Below are 22892 nucleotides of genomic sequence, written 5' to 3' on the forward strand. Positions count from 1 at the left end.
TGGGTGGGTGAGTAGATGAGTGACTGAGTGAACTACTGAGTGTGTGAAGGAGTCGGTGGGTGGGTGAGTAGATGAGTGATTGAGTGAACGACTGAGTGTGTGAACGAGTGGGTGGGTGAGTAGATGAGTGACTGAGTGAATGACTGAGTGTGTGATGGAGTCGGTGGGTGAGTAGATGAGTGACTGAGTGAACGACTGAGTGTGTGTACGAGTGGGTGGGTGAGTGGGAAAGTGACTCGGTGAGTGGGTGATAGGGTGAGTGAGCGAGTGTGTGGATAAGTGCGTAGGCCTCGGCAAGGTAAAAGTTAAAAGGTAAAAACAACGAGCCTACCTTTACCCTATCTTTTAGCTTACCACAATACAATCACTCTATCCTTACCTTTTACCCTTCAGCAGGTAAGTTAAAAGGTAAAGAGCAACGAGCCTACCTTTTACCCTACCTTTTACCCTTACCCCATACAAATTACCCGATTACAGGGTAATTACTGGGGTACTACGACATGAAAAAGGTTTATGACGGTAAATGCTAGGTAGAGCTCTTCATTCATATAGAATACTCTCGATGATTCCAATTTTACACGCTTTCTTTCAACTCACTGTCTGTTGTTGTCGTTATTGTTGTTGTCGTTGTTGTCATTATTGCCGTTGTTGTCATTATTGTCGTTGTTGTCGTCGCTGTCGTATCCTCAAATCTTGTAACTCAATTTTAACCCACTTCCTAATGTGGTATCGACTGCAAACTTGGTATACGTATGTCATAATGGTGACAATAGTATATTATATCACTAAAAAAATACATATTTTTAAACGATCTTTTGTATACGTTATGTTTCGACTTGGCTCTAATTGTCCACGCTCAACTGACGTTGGCTGTAATTGGCCACGGTCCCTTACGTTATGGTAAGCTTCGGGGCTACTTCCTGGAATCGTGGAGTTCTCCCATTACGAGTGCATTTAATAAAAGCGTGTTTTAAAAAAAAGTTTTTTTTTTAATATAACTTATTAAATGTAGTCCACGGACTGCGCCACGGAGCTTCTAGCGGTAAACAAGGCACCGTATTTACCGGGTAATACTTTGCGCTATCTTTACCCTACCGGGTAATTCTTCCGAGCTACCTTTACCCTACCTTTTACCTTACCCCTTGACATATCGACACCTTTACCCTTTTACCCGGTAAAAAGGGTAATTTACCTTACCTTGCCGAGGCCTATAAGTGCGTGAGTCGGTAAGTATGTGGAGCTGAGTGGACTTTCCTATGACCGGTACCAGCGGTGTCATGATCGGCCTCTATGGAGGAGGCTCGTGAAAAGGACGCTGCTGAGCGGTAGGAGGCAGTCGCCCTCCAGTCACAACTGAGGGCAGAGGAGTTACGCTCACAACAACGAGCGGTGCGCTGGGCGGATAAAATCGCAGCAAGTTGGCACAGGCAACAAATGTGGTGCATCTACCCGTCACCTGAGTCAACCCATGGCACCTGGGTCTGTCCCCTGACCTCCTGCCAGCAGTAAAGAGCCTACCACTCGTCACGTGACGGCCTCAAGGTGCACCTAGCCTGGTACAAGCGGCGCGGTGACGTCACCGCCACTACGGTCGGTTGTTGCTGAGTAGGTGAGGGACTGGGTGAGTGACTCCGGATCGTATCCGGTTGACCGAATTCTCAACTCGTCCGCACGCACCACAGACGCCGTCCCTGCCAGCTGGCAGAGACCACGTGGGACGTGGGACCATCTTCTGTGCCACCGCTGGGTGAGGGCGGACCTGGCACCGTGGAGGGCACGGGCAGCTCTCGCGAGCATCCCCGTCCATGTGACAACGAGGCCCTTCGCCTCGAGGAGGACGGTGAAGATCCCGTGGCGTCATTCGCAAGGGGTAGGACACTGTGTGCCAGCGTCTATGTCCAAGTGTTGCCACATTTAAATTAATTACTGTGTTTCCGCAAATTACTCGATTTGGATCACACACAGACAGAATTCAGTGGCAGGACCTTCCTTAAAGAGGGCCATGAGACACGGACTTTCCTGGGTTAAAAGCTGAAATCAGCAGGCTTCGTGCTTGCACCAAAGCTGGTGAACTACCAAATGGTTTTGGGTGAGGGCTGGTTTCAACATTCTGGTGAACTGCCAGATGCGTATAAGCGACGATTGTCGTGTTATGAATTAGAAGTCTAAAATTAATGAATTAATCTCGACAAGTTTAATCGTTTCATATCCATCCATACTTGGGAGGAGCGGTGGCGCAGTGGTTAGCGCCACTGCACTATAAACTCAAGCTACACGGGTTTGATTCGCGGCTACCGTCAGTGGCGCGTCATATCTTATCCGGTGTCCCCTCCCATCCCTCCCGATCATCATCAACCCACATTGACCAGCGTGGTGAAGTATGGTCGACACTGGTGTATGGAGGCCCTCATCCAGCAGTGGATTGATTGACGTGGGACTGTGCACGGTGTCATCATTATTGTTGCTCTACGCGTGCGCAGTCCAACGTCAGCCGTCGCCGCACGCAGACATCGTAAAGCCGTCACATCTCATGAAGCTCCGCAGGGGGTGAAGCCATGTGGGGGACGTTACCTGGTCATGGTTATTCATGAGGGGTGGGGGGTCCATGTGGAGTGACGTCACCCACTCATGGTTATTCATGAGGGGGGGGGTCCATGTGGGGGACATTACCTGGTCATGGTTATTCATGAGGGGTGGGGGGTCCATGTGGAGTGACGTCACCCACTCATGGTTATTCATGAGGGGGGGGTCCATGTGGGGGACGTTACCTGGTCATGGTTAATCATGAGGGGGGGGGTCCATGTGGGGGACGTTACCTGGTCATGATTATTCATGAGGGGGGGGGGGGGTCCATGTGGGGGATGTTACCTGGTCATGATTATTCATGAGGGGGGGGGTCCATGTGGGGGACGTTACCTGGTCATGATTATTCATGAGGGGGGGGGTCCATGTGGGGGACGTTACCTGGTCATGATTATTTATGAGGGGGGGGGTCCATGTGGGGGATGTTACCTGGTCATGATTATTCATGAGGGGGGGGGTCCATGTGGGGGACGTTACCTGGTCATGATTATTCATGAGGGGGGGGGGGGTCCATGTGGGGGACGTTACCTGGTCATGATTATTCATGAGGGGGGGGGGGTCCATGTGGGGGATGTTACCTGGTCATGATTATTCATGAGGGGGGGGGGGTCCATGTGGGGGACGTTACCTGGTCATGATTATTCATGAGGGGGGGGGGGTCCATGTGGGGGATGTTACCTGGTCATGATTATTCATGAGGGGGGGGGGGTCCATGTGGGGGACGTTACCTGGTCATGATTATTCATGAGGGGGGGGGTCCATGTGGGGGACGTTACCTGGTCATGATTATTCATGAGGGGGGGGGGGTCCATGTGGGGGATGTTACCTGTCATGATTATTCATGAGGGGGGGGGGTCCATGTGGGGGACGTTACCTGGTCATGATTATTCATGAGGGGGGGGGGTCCATGTGGGGGACGTTACCTGGTCATGATTATTCATGAGGGGGGGGTTCATGTGGAGGACGTTACCTGGTCATGATTATTCATGAGGGGGGGGGGTTCATGTGGGGGATGTTACCTGGTCATGGTTATTCATGAGGGGGGGGTCCATGTGAAGGACGTTACCTGGTCATGGTTATTCATGAGGGGGGGGTCCATGTGGGGGATGTTACCTGGTCATGATTATTCATGAGGGGGGGGGGGTCCATGTGGGGGATGTTACCTGGTCATGATTATTCATGAGGGGGGGGGTCCATGTTGGGGATGTTACCTGGTCATGATTATTCATGAGGGGGGGGGGGTCCATGTGGGGGATGTTACCTGGTCATGATTATTCATGAGGGGGGGGTCCATGTGAAGGACGTTACCTGGTCATGATTATTCATGAGGGGGGGGGGTCCATGTGAAGGACGTTACCTGGTCATGGTTATTCATGAGGGGTGGGGGGGTCCATGTGGAGTGACGTCACCCACTCATGGTTATTCATGAGGGGGGGGTCCATGTGGGGGACGTTACCTGGTCATGGTTAATCATGAGGGGGGGGGTCCATGTGGGGGACGTTACCTGGTCATGATTATTCATGAGGGGGGGGGGGGGGTCCATATGGGGGATGTTACCTGGTCATGATTATTCATGAGGGGGGGGGGTCCATGTGGGGGACGTTACCTGGTCATGATTATTCATGAGGGGGGGGGGTCCATGTGGGGGATGTTACCTGGTCATGATTATTCATGAGGGGGGGGGGTCCATGTGGGGGACGTTACCTGGTCATCATTATTCATGAGGGGTGGGGGTCCATGTGGGGGACGTTACCGGGTCATGATTATTCATGAGGGGGGGGGGTCCATGTGGGGGATGTTACCTGGTCATGATTATTCATGAGGGGGGGGGGGGTCCATGTGGGGGACGTTACCTGGTCATGATTATTTATGAGGGGGGGGGGGTCCATGTGGGGGATGTTACCTGGTCATGATTATTCATGAGGGGGGGGGGTCCATGTGGGGAAGTTACCTGGTCATGATTATTCATGAGGGGGGGGGGTCCATGTGGGGGACGTTACCTGGTCATGATTAATTCATGAGGGGGGGGGGTCCATGTGGGGGACGTTACCTGGTCATGATTATTCATGAGGGGGGGGGGTCCATGTGGGGGATGTTACCTGGTCATGATTATTCATGAGGGGGGGGGGGTCCATGTGGGGGACGTTACCTGGTCATGATTATTCATGAGGGGGGGGGGGTCCATGTGGGGGACGTTACCTGGTCATGATTATTCATGAGGGGGGGGTTCATGTGGAGGACGTTACCTGGTCATGATTATTCATGAGGGGGGGGGTTCATGTGGGGGATGTTACCTGGTCATGGTTATTCATGAGGGGGGGGTCCATGTGAAGGACGTTACCTGGTCATGGTATTCATGAGGGGGGGGGTCCATGTGGGGGATGTTACCTGGTCATGATTATTCATGAGGGGGGGGGGGTCCATGTGGGGGATGTTACCTGGTCATGATTATTCATGAGGGGGGGGGGTCCATGTGGGGGATGTTACCTGGTCATGATTATTCATGAGGGGGGGGGTCCATGTGGGGGATGTTACCTGGTCATGATTATTCATGACCATGTGAAGGACGTTACCTGGTCATGATTATTCATGAGGGGGGGGGGGTCCATGTGAAGGACGTTACCTGGTCATGGTTATTCATGAGGGGGGGGGGTCCATGTGGGGGATGTTACCTGGTCATGATTATTCATGAGGGGGGGGGGGTCCATGTGGAGGACGTTACCTGGTCATGATTATTCATGAGGGGGGGGGGTCCATGTGGGGGATGTTACCTGGTCATGGTTATTCATGAGGGGGGGGGGTCCATGTGGAGGACGTTACCTGGTCATGGTTAATCATGAGGGGGGGGGGCGTTCTCCATGCTGAGTGACGTCACCCACTCATGATTATTCATGAGGGTGGCTGACGTCACTCCACATGGGGGGCTGAGGCGCCTCCTCCCCCCTCCTGGGTGACGTGGAGTGACGTCACGCGCGTGACACACGGACATTCCGGGCTCAAGTTCGTGGTAAATGCTCCAGCCCCCCACGAGCTTCATCCGGCCCCGCTGCTGCTGCTGCCGCTGCCGCGTCAGAGCCGTGGTGACCCCCTCTGGGTGCAGAGAGGCACCCAGACCCGGGCGAGCTTTAGGATCGTGCGCCCCAGCATGTCGGTGGTGCTGTGATCAGTGTCTCTGACACGGCCACCGTGAATCAAACACGGCCCCGGTGTGAACCGCTGAATCGCCCGCGGTGTGTGACAGCGCCTCGTCCGCACGCACCACGGGGGGGGGGGGCGGGGGTGATTAATGAGCGGGGGGGGGGGAGGGCTCAGCCGGGGTGGGTAGTGTAGTGGGGAGCGGTGGTGCAGTGGTTAGCGCACTGCGCTCCGACCCCGGCCACCACTAATCACAGTGGCGATTTATTTGAACCGGTCCTGGGCCTCCCCTAAGTCGACTCAGCCTTAAATGATTACACGTTGCGGTGTGTAACGCATCAGCACTGGGGAGACAAAGGCGGTCGGGCGTGATGTTGACCACCCAGCTCGCTAACGGCACTTGCCCCAACAGTCCGTCAAGGCTATACGGGGGATCTTCGTCTTGTAAGGGGTGGGGCTAGCGGGGCATGAAGGGCTGGGCTAAAGGGGGGGGTAGATGATGACGGGGGCGAGTGGGCGATGGGGGCGGGGCCATGGGGGTAGTGGGCGGTGGGGGCGGGGCTGTGGGGGGGGGGGTTAGTGGGGGGCGGGGCTGTGGAGGAAGCGCTGCATCCGGGTCCCGCGTGACGCGCGGCCCCGTTACATGTGGATCGGAGACGCCGCTGGCTGCGTGATGGGGGTGGTCTGCTGCTGGTGGTGGTGATCACGATGGTGATGGTGGTGGTGACGGTGACGGTGGTGACATCGCTGTGAGAGTCACGGGGAAGCCGGGCCCGGACACCCCGCGTTGGATGCCGCCATCGCAGCCGCGCGTGTAGCTGATTGATGCTGATGCTGGTGGTGATGGTGGTGTGAGGATGGGGATCTGTCGCTGTCTCCTGCTGCTGCTCCTCCTCCCGCTCGCGGCGGCGCTCGGAGCGGAGATCAGCGTGAGGCGAGAGGCGGCGCGGCCAGGTGAGGTGTGACACCCAACACCCTGCACACTGCACCCTGCACACTGCACGCTGCACACTGCACCCTGCACCCTGCACCCTCCATCCTCCACCCTGCACCACCCTACACCCTGCACCCTGCACCACCCTACACCCTGCACCACCCTGCACCCTGCACCACCCAACACCCTGCACCACCCTGCACCCTCCACCTTGCACCCTCCACCCTGCACCCTCCACCCTGCACCCCCCACCCTGCACCCTGCACCCCCCCACCCTGTACCCTCCACCCTGCACCCTCCACCCTGCACCCTCCACCCTGCACCCCCCACCCTGTACCCTCCACCCTGCACCCTCCACCCTGCACCCCCCACCCTGCACCCCCCCACCCTCCACCCTGCACCTTCCACCCTGCACCCTCCACCCTGCACCCTCCACCCTGCACCCTCCACCCTGCACCCTCCACCCTGCACCCTGCACCATGCACCCTCCACCCCTGCACCCTCCACCCTCCATCCTGCACCCTCCACCCTGCACCTTCCACCCTGCACCCTCCACCCTGCACCTTCCACCCTGCACCCTCCACCCTGCACCCTGCACCATGCACCCTCCACCCTGCACCCTCCACCATCCATCCTGCACCCTGCACACTGCACACTGCACCCTCCACCCTGCACCCTGTACCCTGCACCCTGCACACTGCACCCCTCCACCCTGCATTCTCCACCCTCCACCCTGCACCCTGCACCCTGCACACTGCACCCTCCACCCTGCACCCTGCACCCTCCACCCTCCACCCTGCATCCTCCACCCTCCACCCTGCACCCTCCACCCTGCACACTGCACCCTCCACCCTGCACCCTGCACCCTCCACCCTGCACCCTGCATCCTCCACCCTGCACCCTGCACCCTCCACCCTGCACCCTCCATCCTGCACCCTGCACCCTCCACCCTCCACCCTGCACCCTGCACCCTGCACCCTGCATCCTCCACCCTCCACCCTGCACCCTGCACCCTCCACCCTGCACACTGCACCCTCCACCCTGCACACTGCACCCTCCACCCTGCACCCTGCACCCTCCACCCTGCACCTTGCATCCTCCACCCTCCACCCTGCACCCTCCACCCTGCACCCTGCACCCTCCACCCTGCAACCTGCACCCTGCACCCTGCACCCTCCACCCTGCACCACCCTGCACCCTGCATCCTCCACCCTGCACCCTGCACCCTCCACCCTGCACCACCCTGCACCCTGCACCACCCTGCACCCTGCACACTGCACTCAGTGTTGGGTCATGTTTGGCGAGTCCGGTGAACCTAGCCTGGCACCATAACCTCGTTGCGTCAGTTCCCGTGATTGACAATTTCTGTACGTCTATTCACACCGTGAATGTCACATCCATCTCACTCCCCTCCACACACTCTCCTACCTCTCCCCTCTCATCTCACTCCACTCCCCTCCACGCACTCTCCTACCTCTCCCCTCTCATCTCACTCCACTCCCCTCCACGCACTCTCCTGCCTCTCCCCTCTCATCTCACTCCACTCCCCTCCACACACTCTCCTACCTCTCCCCTCTCATCTCACTCTACTCCCCTCCACACACTCTCCTACCTCTCCCCTCTCATCTCACTTTACTCCCCTCCACGCACTCCCCTACCTCTCCCCTCTCATCTCACTCTACTCCCCTCCACGCACTCTCCTCCCTCTCCCCTCTCATCTCACTCCACTCACCTCCACGCACTCTCCCCTCTCATCTCACTCTACTCTCCTCCACACACTCTCCTACCTCTCCCCTCTCATCTCACTCTACTCCCCTCCACACACTCTCCTAACTCTCCCCTCTCATCTCACTCTACTCCCCTCCACGCACTCTCCTGCCTCTCCCCTCTCATCTCACTCCACGCACTCTCCCCTCTCATCTCACTCTACTCTCCTCCACACACTCTCCTACCTCTCCCCTCTCATCTCACTCTACTCCCCTCCACGCACTCTCCTACCTCTCCCCTCTCATCTCACTCTACTCCCCTCCACGCACTCTCCTACCTCTCCCCTCTCATCTCATTCTACTCCCCTCCACGCACTCTCCTGCCTCTCCCCTCTCATCTCACTCTACTCCCCTCCACGCACTCTCCTACCTGTCCCCTCTCATCTCACTCTACTCCACGCACTCTCCCGCCTCTCCCCTCTCATCTCACTCTACTCCCCTCCACGCACTCTCCTACCTCTCCCCTCTCATCTCACTCTACTCCCCTCCACGCACTCTCCCACCTCTCCCCTCTCATCTCACTCTACTCCCCTCCACGCACTCTCCCACCTCTCACCTCACTCTACTCCCCTCCACACACTCTCCTGCCTCTCCCCTCTCATCTCATTCTACTCCCCTCCACGCACTCTCCTGCCTCTCCCCTCTCATCTCACTCTACTTTCCTCCATGCACTCTCCTGCCTCTCCCCTCTCATCTCACTCTACTCCCCTCCACGCACTCTCCTACCTCTCCCCTCTCATCTCACTCTACTCCCCTCCACGCACTCTCCTACCTCTCCCCGCTCATCTCACTCTACTCCCCTCCACGCTGTCTCCTACCTCTCCCCTCTCATCTCGCTCTACTCCCCTCCACGCACTCTCCTACCTCTCCCCTCTCATCTCACTCTACTCCTCTCCACGCACTCTCCTACCTCTCCCCTCTCATCTCACTCTACTCCCCTCCACGCACTCTCCCACCTCTCCCCTCTCATCTCACTCTACTCCCCTCCACGCACTCTCCCACCTCTCACCTCACTCTACTCCCCTCCACACACTCTCCTGCCTCTCCCCTCTCATCTCATTCTACTCCCCTCCACGCACTCTCCTGCCTCTCCCCTCTCATCTCACTCTACTTTCCTCCACGCACTCTCCTGCCTCTCCCCTCTCATCTCACTCTACTCCCCTCCACGCACTCTCCTACCTCTCCCCTCTCATCTCACTCTACTCCCCTCCACGCACTCTCCTACCTCTCCCCTCTCATCTCACTCTACTCTCCTCCACACACTCTCCTGCCTCTCCCCTCTCATCTCATTCTACTCCCCTCCACGCACTCTCCTGCCTCTCCCCTCTCATCTCACTCTACTTTCCTCCACGCACTCTCCTGCCTCTCCCCTCTCATCTCACTCTACTCCCCTCCACGCACTCTCCTACCTCTCCCCTCTCATCTCACTCTACTCCCCTCCACGCACTCTCCCACCTCTCCCCTCTCATCTCACTCTACTCCCCTCCACGCACTCTCCTACCTCTCCCCTCTCATCTCACTCTACTCCCCTCCACGCACTCTCCTACCTCTCCCCTCTCATCTCACTCTACTCCCCTCCACACACTCTCCTGCCTCTCCCCTCTCATCTCATTCTACTCCCCTCCACGCACTCTCCTGCCTCTCCCCTCTCATCTCACTCTACTTTCCTCCACGCACTCTCCTGCCTCTCCCCTCTCATCTCACTCTACTCCCCTCCACGCACTCTCCTGCCTCTCCCCTCTCATCTCACTCTACTTTCCTCCACACACTCTCCTGCCTCTCTTCTCTCATCTCACTCTACTCCCCTCCACGCGCTCTCCTACCTCTCCCCTCTCATCTCACTCTACTCCCCTCCACGCACTCCCCTACCTCTCCCCTCTCATCTCACTCTACTCCCCTCCACGCACTCTCCTCCCTCTCCCCTCTCATCTCACTCCACTCACCTCCACGCACTCTCCCCTCTCATCTCACTCTACTCTCCTCCACACACTCTCCTACCTCTCCCCTCTCATCTCACTCTACTCCCCTCCACACACTCTCCTACCTCTCCCCTCTCATCTCACTCTACTCCCCTCCACGCACTCTCCTGCCTCTCCCCTCTCATCTCACTCCACGCACTCTCCCCTCTCATCTCACTCTACTCTCCTCCACACACTCTCCTACCTCTCCCCTCTCATCTCACTCTACTCCCCTCCACGCACTCTCCTACCTCTCCCCTCTCATCTCACTCTACTCCCCTCCACGCACTCTCCTACCTCTCCCCTCTCATCTCATTCTACTCCCCTCCACGCACTCTCCTGCCTCTCCTCTCTCATCTCACTCTACTCCCCTCCACGCACTCTCCTACCTCTCCCCTCTCATCTCACTCTACTCCACGCACTCTCCCGCCTCTCCCCTCTCATCTCACTCTACTCCCCTCCACGCACTCTCCCACCTCTCCCCTCTCATCTCACTCTACTCCCCTCCACGCACTCTCCCACCTCTCACCTCACTCTACTCCCCTCCACACACTCTCCTGCCTCTCCCCTCTCATCTCATTCTACTCCCCTCCACGCACTCTCCTGCCTCTCCCCTCTCATCTCACTCTACTTTCCTCCACGCACTCTCCTGCCTCTCCCCTCTTATCTCACTCTACTCCCCTCCACGCACTCTCCTACCTCTCCCCTCTCATCTCACTCTACTCCCCTCCACACACTCTCCCACCTCTCCCCTCTCATCTCACTCTACTTTCCTCCACGCACTCTCCTGCCTCTCCCCTCTCATCTCACTCTACTCCCCTCCACGCACTCTCCTACCTCTCCCCTCTCATCTCACTCTACTCCCCTCCACGCGCTCTCCTACCTCTCCCCTCTCATCTCACTCTACTCCCCTCCACGCACTCTCCTACCTCTCCCCTCTCATCTCACTCTACTCCCCTCCACGCACTCTCCTACCTCTCCCCTCTCATCTCACTCTACTTTCCTCCACGCACTCTCCTACCTCTCCCCTCTCATCTCACTCTACTCCCCTCCACGCACCATCCTCTCCAGCGACTGACGGCTTCCCATGGAAGCCGTCATAGAAGCCGTCAGTCGACCAGCACTCAGTGGGAGGTCGCTCATTCTCCTCTGCCGACCGCCACGGTCTGGAACTCCGTTCCCCCAGACGTCTGTGCCCCAATCTCTTCCAATCTCAAAACCCTCCACTTGCCCTCTGCCCGTGACTGTTCCGTGTGTACAAACACTAAAGCATATGTAGATGCCTCCTCCGTGTTCTCGCGTGTCACACCGTGTCAACCCGTACGGTTTAGCCGGGTTCTTGTACAAGTGAATTGAGTTTTCAGGTCCATACGGCGCTCAGCCGTTTCAACGAGGGCCAAAAAAAATGTCAATTTGTTTGTGTTTCTCCCTTGTGATGGGACTTTGTAGGATAGACGTTGGGATTTATAAGGGCACGGGGTGACCAATAAGGTCTGAATTGGTCTGTAATAAGGTAGGGCTCTGATTAGGTGCTGACAGGTATAACAGTGCGGAGTATACATTGTGTGGTGTGTGTGTTATGTGTTTGTGTGTAGCCAGCTGTGACATTAACGCGTTGTTCTTTGAGATAACCTCGGAGGATCTCACTGATGGGACTCTTGCGACCGCGTCCGGATCTCTCAACGTCCCGTGACCTGCCAACACTATAATCTGGCCTGGTTAAACCCAGGATGGATCGTGTGCAGGCCAGTCGCAATGTTCCCGAGCCGGCACAGCTGCTCCTTTGAAAGGGGTCCACGCTTCGCAAGCGCAGTACGTTTGGCTACGTACGGTGCGAAAGAAGTTCAATATACATACAACCGTAGCCGAGAAGGCCTGGAGCTTCGTGTGGAGCGGTAGGCCCAAGGCTAGCTTCCGCACAGCGTTTCACAACTGATGGAAAAATAATGTCACTCGACTAATTCGGAGTGAGACCTCAGCTGCCAACCGGAGCTGGTGGTCAGCAACTGGAACGAGTGATGAGCACACTGGCCAGGCATGGGAACCCCTTCGCTCTCTCCACAACTGCTCCCGTTCCTCGTGGAAAGGCGACAAGGGGGTGGAGTGTTTATTTTGGTGGCGCCGATGGTGATGTCCCACCCCTGAGTTGCACGCTCCGGGTTCAGCAGAGGAGTCTCCAAACTCAGCAGCAGGTATGAGATCATTCGTGTTTGTGCCACGGTTTACCGGTAGACAAGCATCCTGGGCATCAACCATTGTCCCTCTGTATCGGCACCACATGGACATTCCACTCGTACAACCAATATAATGCTTTTATAATGACATGGTAAAACTATGAATACAACGTTTAGAAGCCAGAGGACATTCCTATCGCACCGCAAGGTGAACAGGGAATGGCTGTGACTCCCAGCCACACAGCTTTATCCGGGTCTGCCCACCATCATGTTTGTTGAATTTCTTTCGCACCGTACGTGGCCAACCGTGCTACTCAGAGATGTTGTATTCACGAAGGTTCTTAATGATTGTGAGCAGAGGGCCAGGAAATCCGCACGAACGTATAACAACCCAGAGCTCCGGCCTGTTGAAGGTATCATAGCCTTGGACCTCTGCAGTAGAAGACGGACAGAAAAGAAACCACATTGGGGCTCCCTCCATGAGCTTATCAGCGTGTGTGGCATGGCATTGTTGAATAATCTCTGCCAGGGCATCTGAAAAGCCTGCTGGGAAAGGAAGATGCCTGCATAGCTGTTAAAGCAGTGCCATCCCCATTGTGAAGAGTGACCACCACGGCATCCGTCCGGTTCTGTGGAATCCCTGCCGCGGCTTAATCAGTGGCAATAATGTTGACGCCAGGCAGCCTGCCACACGATCACCGCCCGCCCCCAGCAGTTCACAGAGGTCGTCAAAGCTCCACCATCTTGCATAGCCACCTCCTCGGCAGAGGGAACATCTCCAATGTCTCCACGCAGAAATAATGATCAGCAGATGAGCAGACCTGACGCTGGTGGATTAGCGATGACATCTTAGTAGAGTGGTGCTGTGCAAGTGACTTAAGGAGGTTCCGCCGAGGAGATGGAGCTTTGAAATGGGTCGGCGTGCGTGCGCTCGGTGGATTATCCCATCGCAGGATCGTGAGAGGCGGCAGCTGACGATGACGACGATTGAGTGGTTATTGTGGGCCAATGGAGCGGCTTTCATTTTATTTACCTGCGGCCACCTTATGACGGCAGAGCCGCAGGGATGTCTGAACCCCGGGCGGAGGCTGCGTGAGGCCTCCCCCAGTCACGCGTCTCTCTGCCGGCTGGGACACTTCCTCTGTCCGTCTGGCACCGGCTTCCCAGAAATATGAAAGTTACCATCCGAGACCTCACATCCGTTTCCCCTGGGCCATCAAGAGGAAGACTGCCAGCCTCAGCTGCTAGTGATGATACAATTCTCGCTTGCAAGCTTCAGAATCTCGCCGACACCATGGCCAGTCCACGTGTTATGCACACACTCATAAGCTGGAAGAATGGTAGGCGCACACATTCCAGGTGATTAGCCAATAGCTGGTGGACAGGTCAGCTCCGACGGGAGGTCCTGGTGTCAAGGACATGGGTCCGCTTTGGCTGTTCCTTCAATGCAAAGTTCTTGCTTGGATCTGGCATCATCCTCGAACCGTTGTGTGGATGCGCAGATGGTGGAACTGCGCATCGATGATTACTTTAAAAACTATTTCAATTATTTGTTTATTTTACTAGGTAAGGCCCGCCGAGCTATTTAGCTCTTTTTCAGAAGCGTCCTGGCCACAAATAATAGCTCAAATAAGTGGCGTATGTCTACACGTATGGGAGTAACCAACCACTCTAAACGCACGTGGATTCTAAATGTGGAGAGAAAAACCGGAGGACCTGGACAATAATCCACGGGGAGAACACGCAAACTCAAAACATACAAGTGTCAAGGTTGGGATCGAACCCACGACCTCCTGTATACCAGGCGAGGGAGTTAACATCTCGCTAGCTTGGTGGCGCCATTACAAACCGCGTACAAACCGAGCAGCCCTCCTTGCCGTGACTATTGAGTTGATCTGGCCCGTGATTTGCAATCACTCTCACCCGAGCGTGAGAGCTACGAGCCCCTGGGGCACTCATGTCGCCTAATAAAACATCTCTGCCCTGAGGGCCCACTTGAGCCCACGCCAGGGACCGGCCATCCACTTCATCAGCCCCGCCTGTGCCTCTCCGCGAACGTCGTCGCATATGCATCCACCACCATCATCACCACCACCACCATTCCTCTTGGCAGGGAAAGTGAGTCCACGGCCCCCCAGGCCCCAGCGTTGACAAATACAAAAATAAATTTGCCCCCTTCGCGTTGTCTGATCGTATCCTGCCCTGAGAAAAATGACTGTTCCAGCCCTGGCAATGACGGGGCCTGGCCACGAGCGAGTCGTCCACGACGCCGGCGTGAGGTGGAGTTGACACCGCACAGCTCGAATACCTCCCATGTCCCCTCGCCACCCCTCGAGAAGAGAGGCTGACGTGAGAGAGATACCGCGTGGGTGTGAGTGAGCGGCATTATCTCTTCCCTCCCTGTGCCTGCGTACTGCCTTGTTTGTCAAAGCTGCCTGGCTCATCGCTCCCAACGCGAAGCTCCGGGATCCTCTCAGCCACAGTTGTAACCCTTCCTCTACGCTTGCGACACGTGGAGCCCTTGAGAAGAACACCTCCACCCGTTTGAAACAGTCAGGCTGGCCTGTCGACGATCCATCCTGGGTTTAACCAGACCGGATTGTGCGAGGGGTTTCACAGATCCTTGAAAGATCTGGACACAGTCCCATCATTGGTGAGCTTCTCCGCCAGGCGAGGAGGCTACGTTGGCTGGGTCATGTAGCCCACATGCCCAGCCACCGCATGCCCCCAGCCACCGCATGCCCCCAGCCACCGCATGCCCCCAGCCACCGCATGCCCCCAGCCACCGCATGCCCCCAGCCACCGCATGCCCCCAGCCACCGCATGCCCCCAGCCACCGCATGCCCCCAGCCACCGCATGCCCCCAGCCACCGCATGCCCCCAGCCACCGCATGCCCCCAGCCACCGCATGCCCCCAGCCACCGCATGCCCCCAGCCACCGCATGCCCCCAGCCACCGCATGCCCCCAGCCACCGCATGCCCCCAGCCACCGCATGCCCCCAGCCAGCGCATGCCCCCAGCCACCGCATGGCCCAGCCACCGCATGCCCCAGCCACCGCATGCCCCCAGCCACCGCATGCCCCCAGCCACCGTATGCCCCCAGCCACCGCATGCCCCCAGCCACCGCATGCCCCCAGCCACCGCATGCCCCCAGCCACCGCATGCCCAAGCAGCTTCTGGTTTGGTCGGATTAAGGGTGGCTAAACCGGCGTATCACGGCTGGAGAAGAGATGGAGCTGATGTGGTACGGGAGGATGTGGAGCTGAGTGGACTTGCCGATGACCAGGACCAGCGGTGTCAAGATTGGCCTCTGTAGGAGGCTCTTAAAGGACGCTGCTACTGGGCAGTTGGAGGCAGCAACAACGGAGGGCAGAGGAGCGACGCTCACAAAACGAGCGTAGCGCCGGGCGTATAAAATGGAGTGAGTTGGTACAGGAGGAAGCACAGGTGGGTGACTCTAGCAGTCATCTCAGTCAGACGACCCATGGCATCTGCTGGGTCTGTCCCGAGACCTCCTCCTGTCAGCGAGCCTTCGACACTTCACGTGGCTTCAAAGTGCACCTAGCCTGGCACAGGCGCCGTAGTGACGTCACCGTCACTAAGTGGCGATTGGGCGGGTATTGGTATACACTGTAGTGTATAGTGTAGTGTATAGCACGTGTGTGCTTGTGGCTTGTCTGTGTGCATTGTACATGTTGGCATGTATTGTAAACAGGCGTGTGTACCATGTACGTGTGCGCATGGAAACGGTACGTACCATATCGCACGATGATGTTTAACACGTAGCAGGAGGCTTTCGCGACCAATATCATCCATAAGAGAGGTTTTTTGGGGGGTTAGATCGCGGGAATATATAAATGTTGTGTCGTTAAACCCGCCACCACCCGACACAGCCAACGAGTAAGGGTTGTCACGAAAACAGAACGTGGCCAATTCGTCACTAGTACAGCACTAGTGTGTAGTGTAGTGTATAGTATAGTGTATAGTAGTGTATAGTGTAGAGTAGTGTATAGTATAGTGTACTAGTACAGCATGCCGGTTGTGTGTTGGAGAGCCAAGCCACAACATTTACTATCTGATATAACCCAAACAACCTCTATTATGGATAATAGTCGCTAAATCCGACGTGTTAAACAGATTGTAAATGTTGTGGCTTGGCTCTCCCACACAACAGGCGTGCTGTACTACTACACTATACTCTACACTATACACTACTCTACACTATACACTACTCTACACTATACACTACTCTACACTACACACTATACTGCTCTACACTATACACTACACTACTCTACACTATACACTACTCTACACTACACTATACACTACTCTACACTACTCTACACTACACACTATACTGCTCTACACTATACACTACACTACTCTACACTATACACTACACTACACACTACTCTACACTATACACTACACTACACACTACTCTACACTATACACTACTCTACACTATACACCAGAGGTGTGGACTCGAGTCATGTGACTTGGACTCGAGTTAGACTCGAGTCATGAATTTGATGACTTGCGACTCGACTTGGACTTGCATAACAATGACTTTGTCCCACCTCTGCTATACACTACTCTACACTATACAATATACACTACACTACACACTACTCTGTTCTATACACTAATGCTGTACTAGTGACGAATTGGCCACATTCTGTTTGAGATGCTGTTTATGTGCGGAAGTGTTTATGTGTGTACATGTTTACGTACGACCGTGGATGTGAATGTGTGTGTACTCTGTGTGTCTGTATGTGCGTGCTGTGTGTACGATGTATACACAACACATGTGCGTGTGTACTGCGTGTGTCACGTGGTACAAGGGAGATGTGGGGCTCAGTGGGCTTGTGTCAATGTTCCCCTTAGCCTGGCACACGGTTGCTGTTGTTGTTGTAGATGTGATATGGGGCCATCCATTTAGTACGTACGTATAGGAGGGATGGAGGGGGGGTTAACTCAAATGCGTCTACTGACAATGTTAATTAAATATCGGCCGTTCTACAGGATTCGGGGAGGAGGAGTGGGGGGTGGGGGCTTCAGGCGAACGCAGCAGCAGGTGGGGGGGGGGTCAACTTGTGACTCAATGTATGGCCCACAGGTGTATGTGTACTGTGTGTGTGTACTGTGTGTGTGTAGTGTGTGTACTGTGTGTGTATTGTGTGTACTGTGTGTGTACTATGTGTGTGTACTGTGTGTGTAGTGTGTGTGTGTAGTGTGTGTACTGTGTGTGTGTACTGTGTGTGTGTAGTGTGTGTACTGTGTGTGTGTAGTGTGTGTACTGTGTGTGTGTGTACTGTGTGTAGTGTGTGTGTAGTGTGTGTGTGTATTGTGTGTGAGTGTGTACTGTGTGTGTGTACTGTATGTGTGTAGTGTGTGTACTGTGTGTGTGTGTACTATGTGTGTGTGTATACTATGTGTGTGTGTACTGTGTGTGTACTATGTGTGTGTACTGTGTGTGTGTAGTGTGTGTACTGTGTGTGTGTGTGTGTACTGTGTGTGTGTACTATGTATGTGTATATACTATGTGTGTGTACTGTGTGTGTACTATGTGTGTGTACTGTGTGTACTGTGTGTGTACTGTGTGTGTCTACTGTGTATGTGTGTACTATGTATGTGTGTGTACTGTGTGTGTACTATGTGTGTGTGTGTACTGCGTGTGTACTATGTGTGTGCACTGTGTGTGTACTGTGTGTGTACTATGTGTGTGTGTACTGTGTGTGTGTAATGTGTGTATTGTGTGTGTGTAGTGTGTGTACTGTGTGTGTACTGTGTGTGTACTGTGTGTGTGTGTACTGTGTGTGTACTATGTGTGTACTGTGTGTGTGTGTACTGTGTGTGTACTGTGTGTGTGGTGTATGTGTGTGTGTGTATATACTGTGTGTGTGTACTATGTGTGTGCGTATACTGTGTGTATATACTGTGTGTGTGCGTATACTGTGTGTGTATATACTGTGTGTGTACTATGTGTGTGTGTACTATGTGTGTGTATATACTGTGTGTGTGTTTACTGTGTGTGTGTGTGTACTATGTGTGTGTGTACTATGTGTGTGTGTGTGTACTATGTGTGTGTGTACTATGTGTGTGTGTGTACTGTGTGTGTGTGTACTGTGTGTGTGTGTACTATGTGTGTGTGTACTGTGTGTGTGTACTGTGTGTGTGTACTATGTGTTTGTGTGTGTATACTATGTGTGTGTGTACTATGTGTGTGTGTACTATGTGTGTGTGTACTGTGTGTGTGTGTAATGTGTGTGTGTAATGTGTGTGTGTACTATGTGTGTGTATGTACTATGTGTGTGTGTGTATTGTGTGTGTGTGTACTATGTGTGTGTATATACTGTGTGTGTGTACTATGTGTGTGTACTATGTGTGTGTGTACTGTGTGTGTGGGGTGTGTGTGTACTCTGTGTGTGTGTACTATGTGTGTGTGTGTGTACTATGTGTGTGTGTACTGTGTGTGTGTACTATGTGTGTGTGTACTATGTGTGTGTATATACTGTGTGTGTGTACTATGTGTGTGAGTATACTGTGAGTGTGTACTGTGTGTGTGTGTGTACTATGTGTGTGTATATACTGTGTGTGTGTACTATGTGCGCGTGTGTACTATGTGTGTGTAATATGTGTGTGTGTACTGTGTGTGTGTGTGTGTACTATGTGTGTGTGTACTATGTGTGTGTGTACTGTGTGTGTGTGTACTGTGTGTGTGTATTATGTGTGTGTATTATGTGTGTGTGTGTACTGTGTGTGTGTATATATACTGTGTGTGTGTACTGTGTGTGTACTATGTGTGTCTACTATGTGTGTGTGTGTACTATGTGTGTGTGTACTATGTGTGTGTGTGTGTGTACTATGTGTGTGTGTGTGTACTGTGTGTGTATACTGTGTGTGTGTACTATGTGTGTGTGTATGTACTATGTGTGTGTGTGTGTATATACTGTGTGTGTATATACTGTGCGTGTGTACTATGTGTGTGTGTGTACTATGTGTGCGTGTGTACTATGTGTGTGTGTGTACTATGTGTGTGTGTACTATGTGTGCGTGTGTACTATGTGTGTGTGTGTACTATGTGTGTGTATACTGTGTGTGTGTACTATGTGTGTGTGTATTGCGTGTATGTACTGTGTATGTGTGTAATGTGCGTGTACTGTGTATGTACTGTGTATGCATGTACTGTGTGTATCTGTGTACTCTGTATGTACTGTGTGTGTGTACTATGTGTATATGTACAGTGTGTGTATGTGTGTACTGTGTATGTGTGTACTGTGTGTATACTGTGTGTGTACTTTGTGTGTTTGTGCTGTGTATGTACTGTGTGTATGTACTATGTGTGTGTAAAGTGTGTGCAGTGTGTGTATGTACAGTGTGTATGTGCTGTGTGTGTATGTACTATGTACAGTGTGTGTACTGTGTGTATGTATAGTGTGTGTACAGTGTGTATGTTCTGTGTACAGTGTGTATGTGTACTGAGTGTGAATGACTCAGAGCCGCGTGTACACGCGGGGGCTGTAGCGATGACGACATCGTGGATGTGCGGTCGCCATGGAAACCACAGACACGCGCGCGTCACCAGGGGCTCCCGCATTCAAATGAGCACCGCGTCTCCCAGCCCACACAGCCCACACAGCCCCTGCCTAGCCCACACAGCCCCTGCACAGCCCACACAGCCCACACAGCCCCTGCCCAGCCCACACAGCCCCTGCACAGCCCACACAGCCCACACAGCCCCTGCCTAGCCCACACAGCCCCTGCCCAGCCCACACAGCCCCTACCCAGCCCACACAGCCCCTACCCAGCCCACACAGCCCACACAGCCCCTGCCCAGCCCACACAGCCCCTACCCAGCCCACACAGCCCACACAGTCCCTGCCCAGCCCACACAGCCCCTGCACAGCCCACACAGCCCACACAGCCCCTGCCCAGCCCACACAGCCCCTGCACAGCCCACACAGCCCCTGCCCAGCCCACACAGCCCCTGCACAGCCCACACAGCCCCCTGCCTAGCCCACACAGCCCCTACCCAGCCCACACAGCCCCTACCCAGCCCACACAGCCCACACAGCCCCTGCCCAGCCCACACAGCCCCTGCCCAGCCCACACAGCCCCTACCCAGCCCACACAGCCCCTACCCAGCCCACACAGCCCACACAGCCCCTGCCCAGCCCACACAGCCCACACAGCCCCTACCCAGCCCACACAGCCCCTACCCAGCCCACACAGCCCACACAGCCCCTGCCCAGCCCACACAGCCCACCCAGCCCACACAGCCCCTACCCAGCCCACCGTTGTTGTCGTGCTGCAGTCCACACATCCGCTCCCGCAAGCAGCAACCACCTCCGACACAAACTCAAACAAACGCATCAGTCTGGCAGAGATGACAAAATGTTATTCATCTCCCAGCGCCAAATGATCGTCGCCTGAAACGCGTGAATACCAGAACAGTTTGGCGTCAACAGGACCCGGTGTGTCTCATTAAAGTAGTCGGGAGTTTCAAGTTCAGAAGTCTCTCCAACCTCAGCAGCACACAGCCCAGCCTGGTCCCACAGGGTTGTTATTAGCCTCCATGAGCTGTGGACCTCTTCGAGGTCCGATCCGTACCCAATGATCACGCTGGGAACCTCCAACAGAGCTCCAACAGAGCTCCCCTCGGGGTATATCCAGAAATGAGAAAACCTCCTGAGGTTGGCCACGTGGGGATGGGACGAGATGTTAACTACCTCGCCCTGTATGCAGGAGGTCGTGGGTTCGATCTCGAGCCCAACCCTGACACCTGCTGTGTATTTGGAGTTTGCGTGTCTCTCTCGCTGTGGCCGCGTGGATTTGTCTCCGGGTCCTCTGGTTTTTCCCTCCACATTTAAAATCCACACCACGCGTTCAGAGTCTGTGGCAGCTGCTATAAATACCCACGTGATGAGGAGCCACTCCGTTGAGCGATCATTTGTGGCCAGGCAGCTTATAACAAAATAACTGTACAGCTACTTTATGAGTGTGTTATATTATCTCTATGGTACTCTGTGTGTGAGCTGTGACCTCAATGGTATGCTGTGAGTGTGTGAGCTCTATGAGATTGTATAGGATCTCTATGATACTCTGTGAGTGGTTGAGCTCTATGAGATTGTATAGGATCTCTATGGTACTCTATGAGTGTGTGAGCTCTATGAGGTTGTATGGGATCTCTATGGTACTCTGTAAGTGTGTGAACTCTATGAGATTGTATAGGATCTCTATGGTACTCTATGAGTGTGTGAGCTCTATGAGATTGTATGGGATCTCTATGGTACTCTGTGAGTGGTTGAGCTCTATTAGGTTGTATAGGATCTCTATGGTACTCTATGAGTGTGTGAGCTCTATGAGATTGTATGGGATCTCTATGGTACTCTATGAGTGTGTGAGCTCTATGAGGTTGTATAGGATCTCTATGGTACTCTATGAGTGTGTGAGCTCTATGAGGTTGTATGGGATCTCTATGGTACTCTGTGAGTGGTTGAGCTCTATGAGGTTGTATAGGATCTCTATGGTACTCTGTGAGTGTGTGAGTTATATGAGGTTGTATAGGATCTCTATGGTACTCTATGTGTGTGTGAGCTCTATGAGGTTGTATAGGATCTCTATGGTACTCCATGAGTGTGTGAGCTCTATGAGAGTGTATGGGATCTCTATGATACTCTATGAGTGTGTGAGCTCTATGAGATTATATGGGATCTCTATGGTACTCTGTGAGTGTGTGAGCTCTATGAGATTGTATGGGATCTCTATGATACTCTATGAGTGTGTGAGTTTTATGAGATTGTATAGGATATTTATGGTACTCTGTGAGTGTGTGAGCTCTATGAGGTTGTATAGGATCTCTATGGTACTCTGGGAGTGTGTGAGCTCTATGGGATTGTATAGGATCTCTATGGTACTCTATGAGTGTGTGAGCTCTATGAGATTGTATAGGATCTCTATGGTACTTTATGAGTGTGTGAGCTCTATGAGATTGTATGGGATCTCTATGGTACTTTATGAGTGTGTGAGCTCTATGATGTTGTATAGGATCTCTATGGTACTCTATGAGTGTATGAGCTCTATGAGGTTGTATGGGATCTCTATGGTGCTCTATGAGTGTGTGAGTTGTATGAGGTTGTAGAGGATCTATATGGTACTCTATGAGTGTGTGAGCTCTATGAGGTTGTATAGGATCTCTATGGTACTCTATGAGTGTGTGAGCTCTATGAGGTTGTATGGGATCTCTATGGTACTCTGTGAGTGGTTGAGCTCTATGAGGTTGTATAGGATCTCTATGGTACTCTGTGAGTGTGTGAGTTATATGAGGTTGTATAGG

The 22892-nt window shown here is 54.1% G+C and overlaps 1 protein-coding gene across 1 annotated transcript in view; it reads left to right on the forward strand.

Moving 5' to 3' along the window:
• The first annotated feature begins 6322 nt into the window (after positions 1 to 6322).
• The window catches only part of LOC144729030 (uncharacterized), a 43710-nt gene continuing 27140 nt past the window's right edge, over positions 6323 to 22892 (forward strand). Inside the window, exon 1 of the mRNA XM_078608861.1 lies at positions 6323 to 6672. Coding sequence (XP_078464987.1) covers positions 6576 to 6672 — 97 coding nt within the window. The 5' untranslated portion in view covers positions 6323 to 6575. The remainder of the gene's footprint in view (positions 6673 to 22892) is intronic.

Source organism: Lampetra planeri, chromosome 31 (assembly GCF_965212315.1).
Source record: "Lampetra planeri chromosome 31, kcLamPlan1.2.h2, whole genome shotgun sequence".
NCBI lineage: Eukaryota > Metazoa > Chordata > Hyperoartia > Petromyzontiformes > Petromyzontidae > Lampetra > Lampetra planeri.